The sequence below is a fragment of the Chelonia mydas genome, chromosome 5 (assembly GCF_015237465.2).
Source record: "Chelonia mydas isolate rCheMyd1 chromosome 5, rCheMyd1.pri.v2, whole genome shotgun sequence".
Taxonomy (NCBI): Eukaryota; Metazoa; Chordata; order Testudines; family Cheloniidae; genus Chelonia; species Chelonia mydas.
In genome coordinates, this window is record NC_051245.2 from 33978185 (window position 1) to 33996823 (window position 18639).

At 37.0% G+C, this 18639-nt stretch overlaps 1 protein-coding gene across 3 annotated transcripts in view; it reads right to left on the reverse strand.

Annotated features, from left to right (window-relative positions):
- Window positions 1-1318: 1318 nt before the first annotated feature.
- The window catches only part of DHX29 (DExH-box helicase 29), a 36311-nt gene continuing 18990 nt past the window's right edge, over window positions 1319-18639 (reverse strand). For 2 of the 3 annotated variants that reach the window (XM_037902800.2, XM_037902801.2), the window contains 14 exons: window positions 17956-18096; window positions 15622-15766; window positions 15227-15344; window positions 14497-14581; window positions 13747-13835; window positions 12124-12252; window positions 11060-11135; window positions 9981-10205; window positions 8018-8154; window positions 7241-7334; window positions 5915-6217; window positions 3828-3959; window positions 2402-2498; window positions 1319-1659 (listed from right to left, as the gene is read on the reverse strand). In XM_037902800.2, coding sequence (XP_037758728.1) covers window positions 1604-1659; window positions 2402-2498; window positions 3828-3959; window positions 5915-6217; window positions 7241-7334; window positions 8018-8154; window positions 9981-10205; window positions 11060-11135; window positions 12124-12252; window positions 13747-13835; window positions 14497-14581; window positions 15227-15344; window positions 15622-15766; window positions 17956-18096 — 1827 coding nt within the window. In that variant the 3' untranslated portion in view covers window positions 1319-1603. Of the gene's footprint in view, window positions 1660-2401; window positions 2499-3827; window positions 3960-5914; window positions 6218-7135; window positions 7335-8017; window positions 8155-9980; window positions 10206-11059; window positions 11136-12123; window positions 12253-13746; window positions 13836-14496; window positions 14582-15226; window positions 15345-15621; window positions 15767-17955; window positions 18097-18639 lie in introns of those variants that run through there. The other variant, XR_006291244.1, reaches the window with a different exon arrangement.

The window sequence follows — 18639 nt, forward strand, 5'->3', positions numbered from 1 at the left end:
CTCTCAAACATACCAATGGATGAGGACCTTCTCCACTCACTGCTGTGGAATTTTTAATCCTACCAACATTTGTAGATATAAATGGCAAACTTTTATTCTTCAGAAATAAAACTGATTTACATTTAACATGCCACATTACAGACAGGTGTGAGAAAAGACATCTTTTCTGTAATCAGACTACTGAAATAAATTTCTTATTTGCATTTCAACAGGAAAAAGATGTAAAAGGTAAGACCTACCAAAGCAATCAATAGGAACTATTCAAGATGATAAACCATTCAGCTTAACTTTGATCAGTAGGATTGCACATTTAATTTTTTTATTTAAAGGTAGTGTCATGCACAAAAAGTGATCTGCACATAGGTTTGAAAAACCCCTCTGATGATAAAAGTATGAATACACCTAGAAAACAAAAAAATGATTCTGGCTCCAAATTAAAGGGTTAGAAGTGATATTTTCATTGTAGGACATTGAATAAGCCATTGCTTTTTATAAAAGGCAACTCAGTACACTTTATAGTGGTGAAAGAAAAAAAAAAAAAAGCAGCCCTGGCCAACTTCCCTAGAAGCTCAGAACACCAGTAACCTTTTCACAACCTAGGGAGTGTAGCTGGGAGGAGAATTTGGCTACTTTTATAGAATTCTTATTAAGTCACACTTGGCTGATCATCTTGCCTCTTTTAGTGGTCTTTAACTGCTGCATTTTTTTTTTCTTATAGCATGGCTTTGTAAATTTGTACTGTTACTGCCAATGAATGTCTGTTAGATGGCTCGACATATTCTGGTCTATTTTGTATATAGTGTGATCGTTCAAGAGCATGTTGGGTTTTCCTCCTTGCCCTGTCTTTTTCAGGTGGAAAAAAATACTATTAACCCCCTGGAAATAGGAATATTTATTTATTAAATGAAGAAAATTTCAGCATTAGTCTTCGGTCTGTAAATACTGTGTTCAGGCCCAACAGTGGTAGTTAGGTTAATAGGAGAAGGGATTTTGAAATCCCAATGAAATTCCCAAGCTAAAGACTGCTGATCTGCAGTTTGTGTTCCCAGGTTTTCATCTCATCATAGCGAATCATATAGAAAAATGACAATGTTCTTAAAATGTAATGCTTAAATCTGCTATGGAATAAAAGTCTACAGCTTAAGGTACAAAGCAGTGAAGTAATGTTTTGGCAAATGCACAAAAATCTGTTTTGTTTTCAGTTTTTACATATCTAAACAGGACAAGCTATTTTGTATAGCAGTTAAAAGATATTCAGAACCTGATCATGAATTTCTCGTACATTACTAATAAATACCTTAAACTGAAACAAAGCAAATTTGATTTAGTCATGTTCATTTTTATGTTGAAAAGGTCTGAATTACTACCATCATTTATACATTCAAACAAATGGCACCAAAATTTATTGTAAACATAATACATTTATGATCATAATTAAAAATGACCTACAAAATTACTTCTATGTCAAGTTCATGCAGTATTTCCAAGTTATGGCTGGTATCAACCACATTTTAAAATGTTGAAATACTTTAGCTGAAGTCTTTAAGCATAATTGTTTTCCTGCCACTATTGAAGCTTTATAGCTTGTTACTGAGCTCCAGTTTCAGCTGGCATTCTCTGTTTTTATCAGTTCTTTGATGATGTGTAAAATCTTGTCATCTAGGGAGAAAAAACACAGAAGTTAGTGGGAAAAACCCTAAATTTAACAAAAGGAGAGAAATGGGTATGTAACTCTCAGCAATTTAACATGGAAAGCTTTAATTAGCTAGGCTGTGTCAGACTCAATAGTGAGGCAACAGTGCATTCCCTAAGGGAGCTGGAGAAAGAGAAGAGACCAGGACTTTCACAGATACATTTCACTCCAGTTGGGATTTTAAATTTCTTGACATTTCTCTGAAGCTTTAGAAGCATGGATTATGCCCATTTATCCCTTATTTCTGGGGTTGTCATGTAGTCTCTCCCACACTATTTACCTATAAGTTTATCAGTCCATTGCACATTGTCTTACTCCCTACCCCCATAGCTGGGCCACAGCTGTATGTTAGAATTCATCCATGCCCATGAGAACACCCTGACAAATAGAAACTAACCACTATTACTGCTACCATTAACATTATCATTGTAGAGAGTTAGTCTATGTCAGACATATCTTTAAAGAGACAATTACATATAGCCCCATATTTTTGGGGTGATGCCGTGAAGGAGACCTAGGTTCAGTAATGACCTTTTGGGTTTCTGTTTCTTATGCGAGTTGAATTAGGCACACCATGGCTACAATGTGGTCTCTTGAGCAAGGATGAAGTGTATTAGTATATTTGTTTAAAGAACTATACACACATTGTACATACTCAATGTATATTTATCTCACTTTTTTATGTTGATAGTACAGCAATACAATTACCTTCAAGTGACATTTTAGGATTTTCAAGTTTTTTCTTTAAAACAGACTCAATGAGAACCCTCAGTTGTTTGAAAATTACTGCAATCTTTACAGGAGCCTGTAGAAAGAAGATAAGAGAAGATTAATATATTTGCATTTTTCTCAAAGCAGTTTCTTACTGACGAAACCCAAGATTAAAGCTTAGCCATCACACAAGAGGCTAAGGACCCAATCCTGCAAACAATTATGCACGTGCTTAATTTTTGTGTATTTCTAATGAGGTCAGTGGGACTAAGCATGTATTTAAGTTAAGCACATGAGCAGTCCCACTGACTTCATTAGGAGCAAGGCCTAAAGTAACTCAAAGTGCTGACCAGGGATTTAATATCACTGCCTGTACATTACAGACCAACATTATAAATATACAGCGTGGGCAGGGAGAGTGAGGAAAAAATTACAGACATAACAGACATGGTAGATATCTGATACCCCCTGTACTCAAACTATCACCTGCCTGCAGGCTTTAAAAAACTTATGTTGATTTGCCCAGGAAAAGTGTGGATCTCAAATTGAATTGGCTAATTAGAACATATGGTTCTCTCTCATTTCAGTCACACAGCTTTCTGGCTGTGTTACCTGTCCTTCCCTCAAAGAAAGGCCGATCTTAAAAATTCTGTGTGTGTTGAGTAACAAGTGCATGCAGTCATTAACTGGTGTTTCGTTGTCACAACATTTGTATCTCATTCTGAGTTTCAGAGAACGCTTACATAAAATTAGCAACATGCACTCTTCCTAGGGTGTAGCATGAGGTGCAAATGAACAGAGCTAGAAGAAAAAGTGTAACCAATTTGACAGCAGGTGCGCAACTCTCATATGTCTTCAGGTGGCCAGTTTTCACTTTCAGCCTCAGATTAAATGCATTCAGAAAATGTGTGTAAAATGTCTTCTGTTTCGAAAGAGAGCACAAGAGTGTTTGTTTTAAATCTGAGATGTTTCTCACAGCTTTCACTCGCAAGACTAATCTCATCTGAGATGTAGATCAATGAGATTACTCAAGGGTTTAAAGTTAAGCAGGTGCCTACACGTTTACAGGATTGGGACCTATGGCTTCAAAATGTTCCAATTTAATACATTTTCAGTTATGACACTTACTGAAAGCAAGTATTTCCTCTTCCCCCAAATCAGGTAAATGTGTGTGTTTCCAATAGTATCTATTCTTATAATACCTCAATCTTTCTTCATGAACAAAGGCAAACATTCTTTTTTAAAAATAGCATACTATTAAATTACTTTTGCTATTTCTTGGAAGCAAATGACCTTATTACATATGTAACAAAATTCCCATTATTTTGCTTAACTATCTTAAACTCACACTTCAACAATATGTTTCAGGTACAAAATGCACAGCCATTTAAAGGCACAAGAAATAACCAGAACATAAATGTACCTGAAAATGGATCCAGCCATCAACAGACAGGAGGCGTTCACGGTGCTGAACTTCTATGTCTCCACCAAAAAGTAAAACTGGAAAGGGGGAAATTAAAGTAGTCTCTCTCAAGTACACCTTGGCATATCTTATCTGCATATAAACACAAACGAACAAAAGCATTTAAAAACTACAACACTGAACTTGAATGCTACTTTCATTAAGCAAGTTGTCAATTTTTTCCCCTCTGAGACATCATTACATATGCTACTTACGTTAGTAAACAGTGAAAGAATGTAGGCTATGCCCAATTATTTGCCCTATACTTTGTGTGATATCTATTAGTCTTTAAGGAAGGGAAAAAGGCTTATGCCACTGGGAGAAATTTTCCTTTCGTGATCCTTCAGAGGTGAAATTTAAAGAGCACTGGACGAATAGGAAGACTACAATTATGTAGTTAAGATTATAAACAAAAGATAATGGTAGCCTACAGCAGACTGTACAAAGGCTATGAATATACAGCTGAATGTGCAGTGTTGAAAGGGAAACAACATTTATTGGAATTTGAAAATTTAAGCAGGTACAGTCAGAAAATTAGTTTAATCCATATATACTTAGAGATGCATGCAGTCGATATGCACGGCACTACTGTTTTTTTCAGGCAAGCCAGGATCAATATTGCTTGCCAGAAATTGTTTCCCGATCCAGTGAACATTTTCAATGCAAAAAACCCCTATCAGATTTAATGCAACAAGGGGTTTTATACTGAAAGTCTCAAAATATATACATCAAAAATAAAGTTTCTTTTAGAATGTTTTTATAAAAGCAGTCATAATGTAGATTGTTTTACTCTCTGAGCAACTGAGGGGACTATACATACATTAATAGGTCTGAAATGTATTAACACTGATGAACAGTATTTTGTTTGCATAAAATTTATCAAACAACATGTACTGAACAAGGTTTCTTTCCTTGATAATCCCATTCCCACTGACATGCCTGGGCCCACCCCCCCTTCCGGAGATTTGCTCCTTTTGTCTCTTCTCTTCACCTGTGCTTTTAGGCTTGGCAAATCTTACATTTCTTAAAGTCTTTTTCCCCCTTTTCTTGAAATTTATTACATTCAGTAACTATTCCTAACTTGTTCTCAGCAGTCTGTCAATTCCCTTTCTAACTTTAGCTGTTGTCCTACATCTTGCTTTATACTGCAAGCTCCTGGGGCAGGGAATGTTGTCTGCTCTATTTGGAAAGAGCTGTGTGTACGTACTGCATTAAATATCAATAGGTAGCTTAATACTGCCTTACAATAAAATGTCCATTGGTACGACAACAAACACTTGAAAAGAATTGCTGTATAATTTTTTTTACACTGAGATGAAACATACATCTTCACCAAAGAGACAACACACAGATAAGCGTGTGGAAGTAGGCGGGAAAAGGTGAGCGACAAAATGCAGCTCAGTTGTGAAGTTCAGCATGTCTTGGATTTCACAATTTTTGTGAATATGTTTAAACTTAAGCTAGTTAGTTAGTATTTCTTCAGGCCTGAGAGAGGGCATGCAAGGGTTTAAAAAGGCCCTGCTGAAGCATGTTTTAAGGACTTAGAGGTGAATAGGGACAGATAGCATAGTACAGGTCAAAGTATGACTGTTACTTTGACTACATATTTTTGACACTTCTAACTATGTCACCAAACAGAAAAGTGATCAATTTTTTTTTAAATAAACAATACTATACACAATACATTAACCCTTTGTGAAAAGTTGACTGATAAAGAGTAGGGTACTTTCATTTGTAAGCTTGTCAGTTTAGTCAATATTAAATTTATTGGCCAACATTTCTAGCCACATTTGTGTGTGCCTTATTTAGGACCTGGTGCTTTTTTTAAAGCACACTGATTTCAGGGACAAGGCATTGATGGCTCTTAAGATGAGCTGGACATCCAAGTATATTTCACATTATCTTCCATTTATATAGCACTACAGGCATGTAAGGTGTTTGCAAATTGATAAGTCCTGGTCTAATGGGGTTTACACCAATGTGCAACTGCTTTCAAGATTGTCACATAATTGCCTCTAATTAATAAGATATAAATACAAGATCCTTACCTTCTCTTGGTAGAGCAGCCATCCATATGTCTGCAAATCTCTGTTTACAGAGGAGGGATGCACTTGTGCTTTACCTTGAGCAGTTTCCACCATGCATGCCAATTTCTCTGTGATATCTACAGATTTCGTATACATTATCTTCCCCAAGTTGTCATATAGCCCGGCAGTCAGCACTGCTTTAAGAAGGGCTATTTCCTGAAGAGAAAGGGATTGTGTGGTTCCGTTTCCTTCCCACCTATGATGAGTTGCAGGTGCTGCAAATCCTGCTGCCCTGACCACCTTTATTAGTTCTTGTTTCACATCCTGAAATTAGTTTTGATCAAAACAGGTACATTAATAACTTAATAGTAAAATACTGATTATAAAAAGGGACACTATCAAGCCACCAGCACACTCAGACTCCTCCCCAAAATTCCCAACTAACAGTGAAGAGACTCAGAGACTTATCTAGAAAAAATTAGTCATATCTGCAGAGGCCTTGGAATCCTGGCTGCTTGGATAAGTAACCAAAACGAAATCAGGCTTTTAGTATTCAGACACTGAGAACGTGGGGCTGAAAGTGATGCAAGTATGTCTCTGTTCTCCCAGCTATTTAGAAGACAAATTGACAGCAAAAAACGCACACCTTTATGTTACGCACCCTTCTCCTATTTCCTGAGGATCAGTCCTGGAAAGGACTATTGGAGCCTTAATTTTGGAGGTAAAAATGCATTTAGAAAAGTCAGGATTTGGCATCACAGAATCATAGAAATTCAGGGCTGGAACGGACCTTGAGAAGTCATCTAGTCCAGCCCTGCATGCTGAAGCAAGACCATATATACCTAGACTATGCCAGAGAGGTGTTGGTCTAATCAGTTTTTAAAAACCACCAATGATGGGGATTCCACAACCTCTCTTGGTAATCTATTCTAATACCTATCATCTTCCAGGCTTGACAGTGAAATACAAGTACTTAGTAAATATAAGGAAAAATACAGTCTAACCATGTGTTATTTTATTTACCCTTGTTAAGTAATATTTTACCTTACAAGTTTTATTTCGTGTAAGGTGCTGTAGTATGAACTTCGTCAGAGCAACTTTATGCAAAAGATATATATCAATGGGGCTTGCACCTCAAAAAGTGTAAAGGATAGATTTAGCCAGTCTCAATAAGAATCTAAGCTATTCACCCACTCTCAACATTCTATTTGCCCATATTTGTTATCTTGTCTGTATACTAACATGAGTACTGTATACCACTGCTTTAAAGTTATATGCTGAATTTTCTGAGGGAAATTAACAGTCATCCTTTCTGGGCAGAATCACATGGCTTGTATCTTGATATACCTCCAGAGTTAACAGCGAGGTTCTGTTAAGAAAATTCCTTCTGCAGTAAGCCATTTCAGTGCGATACCCTCCTTCTTGACGAGCCTTTTTCCACCTAGACAAAAAATCTTGGTTTACTACAATTACAAAAGTAACACTGATGGCTATCACAAAGAGAGGAGGAATCCAAATTCAAATACATAAAAAAAGTGATAATGGCTCTTACAAAGGATCCTCCAATGACTTAATAATAAAACACTAACTTGTATCATCTGGATCAACAATGTATGTCTACCAGAGATCAGGAGAGGACAAGCATTTCACAGCATGTAAAATTACATGCCCATGAATAAACAACGGTGTTTCTTCTATAAACTGGCAGATGATTGTATGTTCTGACAGTTGGAGATAGAATAGCAATGTTCCTGGCTGGAAGTCATGAAGAATGTAACTTTAATGGGTAGTTGTTGGGTTTTTTTGGGGCGTTTGTTTTAAAGTGTAGCTCACTACAAAACAGCTACAGAAATACCGGAAGCATCAGGACACCACAAGCAGTATGCTTCTGCATTGCTTGCCATAAGTGGTGTTAGAAGGCCAAGTGACTAACCAACTAGGCCATTTATTAATTCTCAAGTAACATAGTACTTATCACACATTTCTGCTATTATAAAAGGAAATTTACAAAACCATTTAGGATCATGTATTTAATAGCAATATTTAAAGGATACAACATTACTGACAGTCAATCAAAAGGTTCTATGTGCTTTAAGTTTTAATATTTTAGAAAAAATTATTTACCCTAGATATGCACTGTAAATTGTCAGATGATCTGAGTTTGCCAGCGCCAGGGAAGATTTTGCAAGATCTGCTTCATCTTTTCTACCAATTGGTGTAGTAAAAGGGGATTTTTCTGTCATTACAGCAGCTAAAGTTGCCTGTAATCAATAGCAACATATTAAGAAGTATAAACATCATATAAATAAAATTTAAATTATTAGGCTTCAGGTTTTTACCACACTAAAAATCAATCTAGATTTCCTGTTTCAACAAGACTTATCATATTCCTTGTCTTGCTTCACACTAAGTCACAAGGATAGAGTGATTGCATTTTATATAGTATGTTACAGTGCAAAATTCACTGAAGACATTGTACTTACATAGCACCTTGAAATATTTTAAAAAGTACTTTCCCGCCATTTGTTTATTAAATCTCAACACTTGTGCGTGAGGCAGGTAAGTATTTTTATACCTTTTCATAGATAGGTAAAATGAAGGACACAGAAAATAAGCGACCTGCCCCAGATCAAACCAACTCAGTGGTATAAATGGGACTAGAACCATAGAATCTGAACTCCTAGTTCCCTTTTTTAACCAAGGGATCACACTTCCTCTTACTATGTACAGTCAACTAGGATATGTGAAAAAAGTGTAAAGACAGTCTATTGCATAATGATAATTTTAAGGCTGAACTGAGTCATGTAACAAGACCTGATCAGGTGTAGTAGTAGAATAAAGTGCAAATCCTTGTCTCAGATCTGCACTTCATGGTAGTTCCTTGATTTAGTAGAATTTTGTAATAGTGATGTTCCTCTCACACTGTTTCTATATCAAGTACAGTGATATCAGAGTGATGATACTTGAAAATTATTGAAGTACTATTTCAGTAGTGAAGAGAGGCATTTTGATAAATGGATTGCAAAATTAGCTAGATTCACTCCTAGGTCTTTGATGGGAACTACAGGCTCTTATAGTGAAATAAATATTGAATAGTTGCATCCTGAGTATTTCATTTATATAAAAGTTTCCCTAAACACAAAACCTATACACAACCATTTGTTGGTTTTTGCTAACTATTTTTTTGGCAACTAGTGGGATTCTGTTTTACACAGGGGAATCAGATTAAGTTGTATATGGTGCAAAGGATCTAAATTGCATTTGAGCTATTGCTATATTTGCTGGGGGGGGGGGGGGGGGGAGTTTCCAGCACTGACTAGTTGGATATGGTGAAAATGGGTGAAATGAGTTTGCTTTTGAAGGGAAGAATGTGTGCTGCAGATTGACACTACCTTGAACTGTTTGTTTTTAAATAATTTAAAGAGGACACTAATCTGAAGTCTGTCAATTTAAAAAAATGAATTAGAAGTAGTTTCATGTCCCACATTAGCACCTGAATGCAACAAAAATCATAAGGTGTTTAAGATTTTGAAAGTATTTTCTCTCCCCTGTTGCTCTGTGAAACTAAACAAACAGGAGAGACTGAAAATGGAGCATGCACAAGTGCTGCCAAATGTTCAAAGTAAAACAAACTGAAAAATAACTACCTTAAGTACTGCTTGTAACAACAGTAGGTCAAAGTTTCAGACAGATGTGACTTCAATTGTCATTGTCCCTTTAAAATCGTGAAGAAGATAGTTTATGTTAACACTGCACTTCATAGGCTCACTAGTAGATAGAATTGGAAGAGTGACTAGAGCACTGAGTCTGGCCACTTTCTTTTGTGTGCGTGGGGACAGGAGGTGAGGGAGAGTATTGATAAATAAAAATACCAGTCAGCTTTCTTAAAAATAAGCATAGTAACAAGAGCACTAACCAAAAATTGCATCTATGTGTTGTGTCCCTATTTCATATATTTTATTCCAAGAGTTTTTGTAAGAAAGAAAATTTCACAGAAATTCACCCATAAAAATTCACTCTCTCAAGGTTGTTAGCATTGTTTTTATCATAACCATCTAGATGAAAATTGCAATACCTGTCAACTTACCACAGGATCCAAGCAACCAAATATAGCACCAAATATAAGCATTTTGCCAATTTTTACGTTGACAGGTAATGCTGCAAGGTGCTGGCCCAATGGAGTCAGTTTGGGCTCACTTAATTCACAAGCCCCAATTTTCCGTAGCAGGTTCATTGCATTGCTGATTACTTGAGGCTGTGGAGGGTCTAATGCTCTGGAGAGGAAATCCTCAGGAGAACCAAGATTGCATTTCTGTGGATTAAATGGATAGACAATTCAATTTAAACTATCTAGAAAATATTAACCAAAAGATAACAACAAAAACAGATATTTTAAAAACGATAGGCTGCAAAGATATCTAGAAGACATGTTGCCTATTCAGTCATTCTGAGATCAATCTTCTCTTCCTCCTCTTCCCCCACCCCACTCATTCATCTTCCTCATATGTGCCAAGTCTTCCCTGATGCAGGACTGCAGCAGGCCAACACAGTGACATTAGGATGGCTCCACTGTAGAGGGAGGGCCAGAGTGCAGAGAAAGTGAACAAGGGATTATGCACCCATCACGCACAGCTTCAATCTGGCCTTTTTTTGCAGCGCTACAGTAGTGGTGATGCATTAGCATGGCTGGTAGTCTGGAACTCCATGAATCTATTAGCCCAAATTTATATGTAGAAGGTATGCACATGCCTTGCACCCCACATTCCTTGGTTGGGAAAGAAGGATTCCATCCCTCTGCTTAGTTCCCTTATGCACAGTCCATATATTGGTAATATGGACAGGGACTGGGATTTGGCCCTTTAACAGGGATTTTTCTTCATAAAACATTTCCTTCAGATTGATGTTTGGAAGAAATGCAAACAATTCCATTCTGCAGATTAGATAGTATTATATACTAATAGATGAGTGTACACCCTCGCTCTCCCCTCAGCAACATGCTCTGTATTTTTTAAAGTGAATATATATATAGTGGATTTTCCACTAAGAGGAAACAGACATCTCCACAGACTCATGCAACCCAAATAGTAGCACTAGAGCAGGACACACACCTTTCTGGCTGATTCTAAAGGAACAAAGGTAAGAGAAATTCAAGAAACAAGACTGTACCATAATATGAAGGCATAACTCTTCTAAAGGCACACGCAGTATTTCTGGAACGGAATATTCCATGAAACTTTCAAACCTGCAACACCACAATAATAAAGACACACAGTATTACAAATTTCAGTGTAACAAGCCTTGACTTAAGGTTACAAGTCATCTTAAATTACAATCCCCCGTTTTCATTTGCTTGTTTTTCAGATAGACATTCTTTCTGGGGGTACATGCATGGGTTTTAAAGTAAAGAGTGAGAAGAATATATTTCCCCTTTGTGAGCTAAGCATGTGCACACGTCACGGGAGGGCAGGGTGAAGGTGAAGGATAGTGATGGACAATGGGACACTATTTTGAAATAATTTCTAATTTGTTTTTGCTCATGGTTAATTCAAATGAGTGGAACTTCAAACTTTACATGTGGCTAAACCCTCAAAGTAAAGGTTACTTTATATATATTTATTTATAACTGAAACATAGTTAAGGGCCAAAGCATTTTCAATCAGATGTAATAAAAAAAGGAATTCTAGGTTTTTAGTTATGTTGTTGCTCTCCATACTGTGGAGCAGTATAACGTCATAGGTAGTTCTCCTGTCCCGCATCCATAGATAGCCCACTTTAAATCTATGGATTTGGAAGATAAGGAGTTAAACCTCAAGATTCCAGAGCTAGGATTTGTTTATATTGGACACTGGGGCAAATTTATGGTGATGTTTAAAACAGAATTTTACAGTTTAATAATGCTTCAGTTATGATTCTTTCCCCCCCACAATTTTTTTTTTTTTTTTTTAAAACAGGAAATGAAAAATTTGAGTCATCTCTGTTAAAGAAACATCAAGGCTATAAATTCAATTTGAAAAAAAGAAGACCAGGAACTGCAAAAGTTAAGGATTACACAGCACAAAGTCATCTATATTACACACATCAGGTACATACTTTTATGAGAACCTGAACTTTTGTATTTCCTCACTTCAGTTTAATTTGCAACCACTACACTGCATTTTAACACAGGCTTTTGCAATTAATACTGTAACAGTGCCTGACTTACAAAATCTTGCTCATTAAAGCTACCATACCTGTCTCTTGTGTACATTCGGAAGCAGAATCCATCCCTGACACGTCCAGCTCTCCCTTGACGCTGCAAAGCACTTGCTTTACTGACAAAGGTCTCTTCCAAAGAACTCATTTGGCTGCTTTCATGGTACCTGAAAAAGCATTTGCACAGAATGTGTAGATAAGGACTACTGTCAGATTCAAATTCTCAATTTAAAATTGATTTTTAAAAAAAAATCACTCATTGTAAAAAGTTATAAAACTTAGTTTTGAAAGCCTTATTTTGTAAGCCTTACACATGATTGATTAGGTCATTAATCAAATGTAGATGACAGAGGTGAAAGAGACCTATTGTATTAGTTCATCTAGTCCATCTTCCTACCAATGCTGAATTGTTTTTTAACCACACTTTTTCTAGTACTTTGTATATTTGAGGTAGACCAAAGCCAACATCTCAGTGTCAGGAAGTTATGGAAAAGGTGATCTACCTAAAATTTCATCCCATTACTTCTAGTTGTGCATTCCATCACCTCTAAATAATTCCTCTCCCTGTTCATAACTGTGACAAAGTGGGAATTTTTGTAATATTTTTATGAATCCTATGTGTGCCTCAGTTTCCCCTATTTGATACATTGTTACCAAGTGGGGGTGAAAAAGGAACTAAGTTTGCTCTCAGGACAAACTAAGATACATAGGTGGGTGTCACCTCCCTGTCTTGGTGGAATGAAGAATTTTTAAGGAACTGGTTGAAACTGTCTTAGGTAAATGAGGGGGCCAAAGACATAATACAAGCTCCAGTGACTCACCGATTTCCCTGCCTCTCAGCAGGGGAACTTTGCTTCGTTTCCATCTCCAGAAAAAAAGATTGAGAGGTATGAGGTGGGGGGATAAGTGTGAGCTCTGGCAGAAGCTTGTGAGCTCTCTCCCCTAGGAGCCGATTAAGGAGGTCAGACAGAGAAAGAGAGACAGAGCCTGAAAATGGAGTTTCACTACATCTTGACTGGGGCTCTGGGCTAATCAGAACAGACTATGCTTTAACCTTCATTTCTTTATGTTCAATCTGCAAATGAAATAGCCATACCTTCAGCCATACCTAAGAACATCCTGAAGCTGTGTTCCAGTTGACTAATAAACCCTACCATTTTGAAAAGCTGTTTGAGTGTTACTGTAATATTTGGTGAGGTGCATTAATCCCTGAAGAGTGTACAAGTCTCTATCAGGAGTCTGGCTCAGTTGGACTCTCTGAACAGAACTCACGGTGAGAAGCAGGAGGATTAAAGCCCAAAGGTTCAGTCTCAAGAGGTGACAATGTTGGCCTACCCCGAAGGAAGAGTGTGACCTCTTAGGGGTCTGGCACACCAAAGGGATCCTCTCCAAGAGACAGTTCCAAAGCTAGGAGCACAGCACTGATCACGTGGATCTGTGACAACACCACTATTTGAAAATCAGCAGACTTGTACCAAGCTGTAGGATGGTTTTGTGATTTGGACATAAGGCCGTTATCATCAGACCAATCAACTTACTTTTTTGACCAAAGCCTGAATTTAAACCTAGATCTGAAGAGGTACAAACCTAGTGGAAGACCCCTATGGAATCTATTTCCAAAAATGTACACAACACAAAGACTTAGGAAGATCAACCCTTACCTGTTTTCTTTTGTTCTCCCAGTGTCAATTACAAAGACAACATCTGGTATCGTAATACCTGTCTCAGCTATATTGGTTGCCAAAACAATCTGCAAATGAAATAGCCATACCTTCAGATAAATGAATTCAGGAAATAGTCCTTCTATAAGTTTAATTCCTTTAAACTCAGATTTGGAGAGAACTTGATAAAAAGTGATCCCTACAGAAATGTCTGGGAGGACTAAAGAGATAAAGGGGATCTTTACATGTTTTTGTTCTAGTTTTTCATTGTATAATTGGTTTAAACTGCTGCTTGCACTTGCAAAGGTTGCTTGACTTTCCACTGAACAATTTGTCATTAAGTCAAATAGTCTTTCACAAGCTTGTGTGTATAAAGATGTACAAAATACTTCGAGAAAAGGATTCCTAAAAAAGATTTTTTTTTAGAAAGTGACAGGGATCCATTTTTTATACAACAGAAAGTTACAGTAAAACAAAAATTACTAAAAACTAAATGTTTTTCTGTTGTATATAAAAGATTTAGTATGATGACTTGACAATCTTTTGAAGTTAACTTGTATCTGGCCCTGAACACCTTGTTAATAGAGTACAATGCTCTGCTTTCAGAGAATTTCAGACAGCTCACAGTTTTATAAACTTTGTAAGTTTTTTATTAGAGAATTCATATACACAAAAAGTATATAAAGTAGAGGGAGCAAGAAGATGATTTATATTACAGTAGTGACTTTTACATGTTTAAACATACCATACCTTTCTAACTCCAGAAGGGGGCAATGTAAATGCAGCTGCTTGATCTTGAGTTGAAAGAATAGAATGCAGAGCTATTAACCTATACCTGAAAGAAGGAGACATTATTCAACAATTAAGTTACAACATTCAACAAATGTTTAAATAAGCCTGAGGTAATGCTGGTGGGTTGGAGGAAGGAAAGAGAATATACATAAATAATAGTAAGACTTTGTATTACTAATTACATAATACTAAAAATAAATGCCAGTAAAATATAAAAGGAAAAACGTATGAATGATAATACTTGATATGGTCATTCTCCAGTTTGGTGGAGATGGGCGAAAAAAGAGTTTCTACCATTGTTATGCAATTTTATATTGACTCTAAACTATAGTGACAGTATTTTGACAGCTGCAGCAAAAAGGAAGAAAGTGTCAGTTTTTATTTCAGAATTAAAATATCCAGAAGCTCTTCACTGTTAAAGCAAATAAGTTCATCTGGAGGAAAAATAAGGAACTTTTGATTGCAGAAGGATCTAAATATTTACCACTTATGCTCAGATTTGAAAGAGAAATAGAAAAAAAAAATGAAGATGGATTGAGAAAATGTATTGTGAGCAAAAAAGTAAGTTATGTACTAACTACAATTCTCTTTCTGTTAAAAAAAAAAAAAAAAAAAAAAAAAAAAAAGCCAGTCTTAAAAACTAAGATGAGAACACTACACATTTCTCAAATGAGACTGGTTTCATTACCTGTCCCTTGTAAACCTTCGGTCAGATGAAATGAGATCATATAACTGCTGGATGTGAGCAAGCCCTGGTAAAAAGATCAATATAGCACCATCTGTGTTTCTGAACTGTGGACTTTTATCTGTGGGGATATAATATAGAAACCTGGTTAAAAAGCTAGAAAAAAAATCCTATTCGACCTTTCCCTGTTTGAAATAGGAGATACTATTCTAGAATTCCTGAGCTGGGCCCTTTCTGGGAAGCATCATAAATAGGAATGAAATCAAATATCCTTCTAGTACCAAGCATCATTAGTAAACAATAAGAAATCCATGAAAGCGGAGTCCCAAAATCTGAGGAAAGTTATCATTGAAAGAATTTTTAAAAATCCACAGACATTTTAGGAAGTGATAAAGTACCTAAGAAGGCAAGCAATTCCAAGATAAGGTCAAGGTTGATCTTGTAAGGATTCATGTAGAAGATTGCTTGCTGTGTACGATTGCTATATGTCTGATAGTAAGGATCCAAATCAACACCTGATCCAGACTGGAGTGGGACATATTCCTAAAAGGGAAAGAATTTGGTAACATTAACTCTATGCAAGAGGAAGGCAAGAGAGGAGAACGTAGACATTTATGCCCTTTAAGTGTTTTAACTTGTCTTGTAAGGCAAATATGTACAAAATGGACATCATATAGTCTATTTTATAACAATAAAAAAAGTTCCATGAGGTTCATCTTGTCCATCCCTGCTGCTCACACTGGACCATCTCAAAGGCCTGGCAAGCTGGTACTTTTTGTTTTTGAGGCTTTTATCCTGTGCTCCAAAACCTGTGCTTTAATTTAAAAAGTAACAAGCAAGTCTCTAGCCCGTATGACTGCAAGAGAAACCATTAAAATGTGAACTGAATGTAAACTGAGGCAGTCATGTTTGTCTGAGCTCTGGTCTACACTAGAAAATTAGATTGGTTTAACTACGTCAGGGTGTGAAAAAGCCACACTCCGAGCGGTGTTGTTAAGCCAACCTAAGTCCCAGTGTAAACAGTGCTAGGTTGACAGAAGAATTCTTCCATCAATTTACCTACCACCTCTCAGGGAGATGGATTATCTACATCAACAGAGAACCCCTCCCATCAGTGTAGGTAGTAGCACTATAGCACCACAGCCGCTGTAGGTTTTTAAGTGTAGACAAGCCCTGACTTAGGGCTTGGAAATGTGAGCTGCCCCTACCTATCTCAATAATGTGAGAATTCTTAAGTCGAATTTAAGTGCCACCAATGTCAACTATTTCACTGCTAATCAAAGCATTCAGAAAGGAGAGGGACAATCATAATATATGAAGATCTTCCTACCTACTGCAGTGTCTCATTTTGGACAGTGACTGGGTGGTGCTCAGGAGAGTGCTACCACTTATTCGCCTCCCTTTCTCATACAATATACAGCCAACTAGCCAGTGGGGAGGAGTGAAGCCCAGAAGGGCATCTAAGCCCCATCAAGGGAAACTAGTTCCACAGAGACCTGCAAGACATACGAGTCACAGTTAAGGAGAGCCAACCTTGGACTGGGGAGCAGAACAGGTGATATAATATTTTTTACATCTAGATAATCCACTGTAAGCAGTGTCTTATTTTGGCATCCCAAATGGCAGGAAGCAGCTTGGAAGACGGACATCACTTTTCCTCTGTCCCCTCTCCTTAGTTTATCTTCATAACTAAGCAGAATTGTTCCTGAGTCTATTCAAGAGCTTACCCAGTCTTTCCTTAAATGTATCAAGAGTTGGGAACGTGCACAAGATATTGAAGGTACAATTTAACTGGGAATCAAAATTAAAAATGTAATAACAGCAGGGCAGCCACAAATAATTGTTGATGAAGCCACCAGAACACACACAGTTGCTGACTCAGTAAGTTGCTGAATATATGGTTTCATAACCATTGGAAATATCATAATTGTATATAGCTAAATTAGTATTGTATTAATTGTGATAATGATTTGATACCATTGTGCAAATGGATCAGCTGTCAAAAAGAAAAAAAAATACAGAAAATACACTACTACTTCCACAAATTCATGGTATACCCAAACCTTGAATACTGTGCACAGTTCTGGACACCTCATCTCAAAAAGAGATATATTAGAATAGGAAAAGGTGCAGAGAAGGGTAACAAAAATCATCAGGGATATGGAACAGCTTCTATACAAGGAGAGATTAAAAAGGTTGGGACTATGCATTTTAGAAAAGAGTTGACTGAGGAGGGATATGATAGAGGTCTATAAAATCATGACTAGTGTGGAGATAGGTGACTAAGCAAGGGTTATTTACCCAGTCACATAATACAAGAACTGGGGATCATCCAAAGGAATTAATAGGCAGCAGGTTTAAAAGAAAGTACTTCTTCACCCAATGCAGTCAACCTGTGGAACTCGTTGCCATGGGATGTTGTGAAGGCCAAAAACATAACTGGGTTCAACAAAAAATTAGATAAGTTCATGGAGGATAGGTCCATCGATGGCTATTACCAAGATGGGCAGGGACACAACCCTATGCTCTGGATGTCCCTAAACTTCCAACTGCCAAAAGCTGGGTCTGGACACTTGATAAGTTCCTCTGTTCCGTTCATGCCCCCTTAAGCATCTGGCACTGGCCACTGTTGGAAGATAGGATACTGGGCTTGATGGACCGTTGGTCTGACTCAGCATGGCCATTCTTATGTTCTTAAACAAGACTGTCCAAACAGAAAATACTTGTTTTACCTGATGCTTTGTGATTCCTCCTCCTTTGCTAGTAACATTTATTGTTATTTCTTCCTCCTCCTCCATGAACTTCTGACAATATTCAGAGTCCTTCTCCAGAACATAACCAATTTCCTCAATAATATTTTCCACGTGGAAAACCTACAGAATTATTTTGAGAGGGGTAAATACAAAAAATAAACCTACATCCTTTCTGTCTTTCTAAAGCACACACCCTTAGGATTGAAAAGGGAATTTCCTACAACGCTAGCTAAGAAAGAAGATCCAAACTTCTACAGTAAACTATATGTTGCTCCTCAACGGCAGAAAAATGGAGTGGCACTATACGTTGAGGAGCAGATAGTGCCACTCCTTTTTCTGCTCCTTCCTTTGAAAGGGCAAAGCAATATACAGTAATATATAGCTGTTAAGTATCTATACCAGTGCTAAGGAACCCCCTTCTGCACCCAACCCCAGACCCAAACAGCAGCACAGAGGTCTGTGAGGTGGGGTGGGGGAAAAAAAAAAAAAAAAAAAAACCATAAGGAGATCTTTCCCATTTCACTTATTTCCTTATTATTTATATGAAAACAGAAAGTGAATCACACTATTACTTTAGGAACGTATTAAAAAACCGAGCAAGTCGGTAAACCAAGTTAGCAAAGCAGCATAAAGGATGTGTTAGAGCTTTGTCCTTGTGTATCA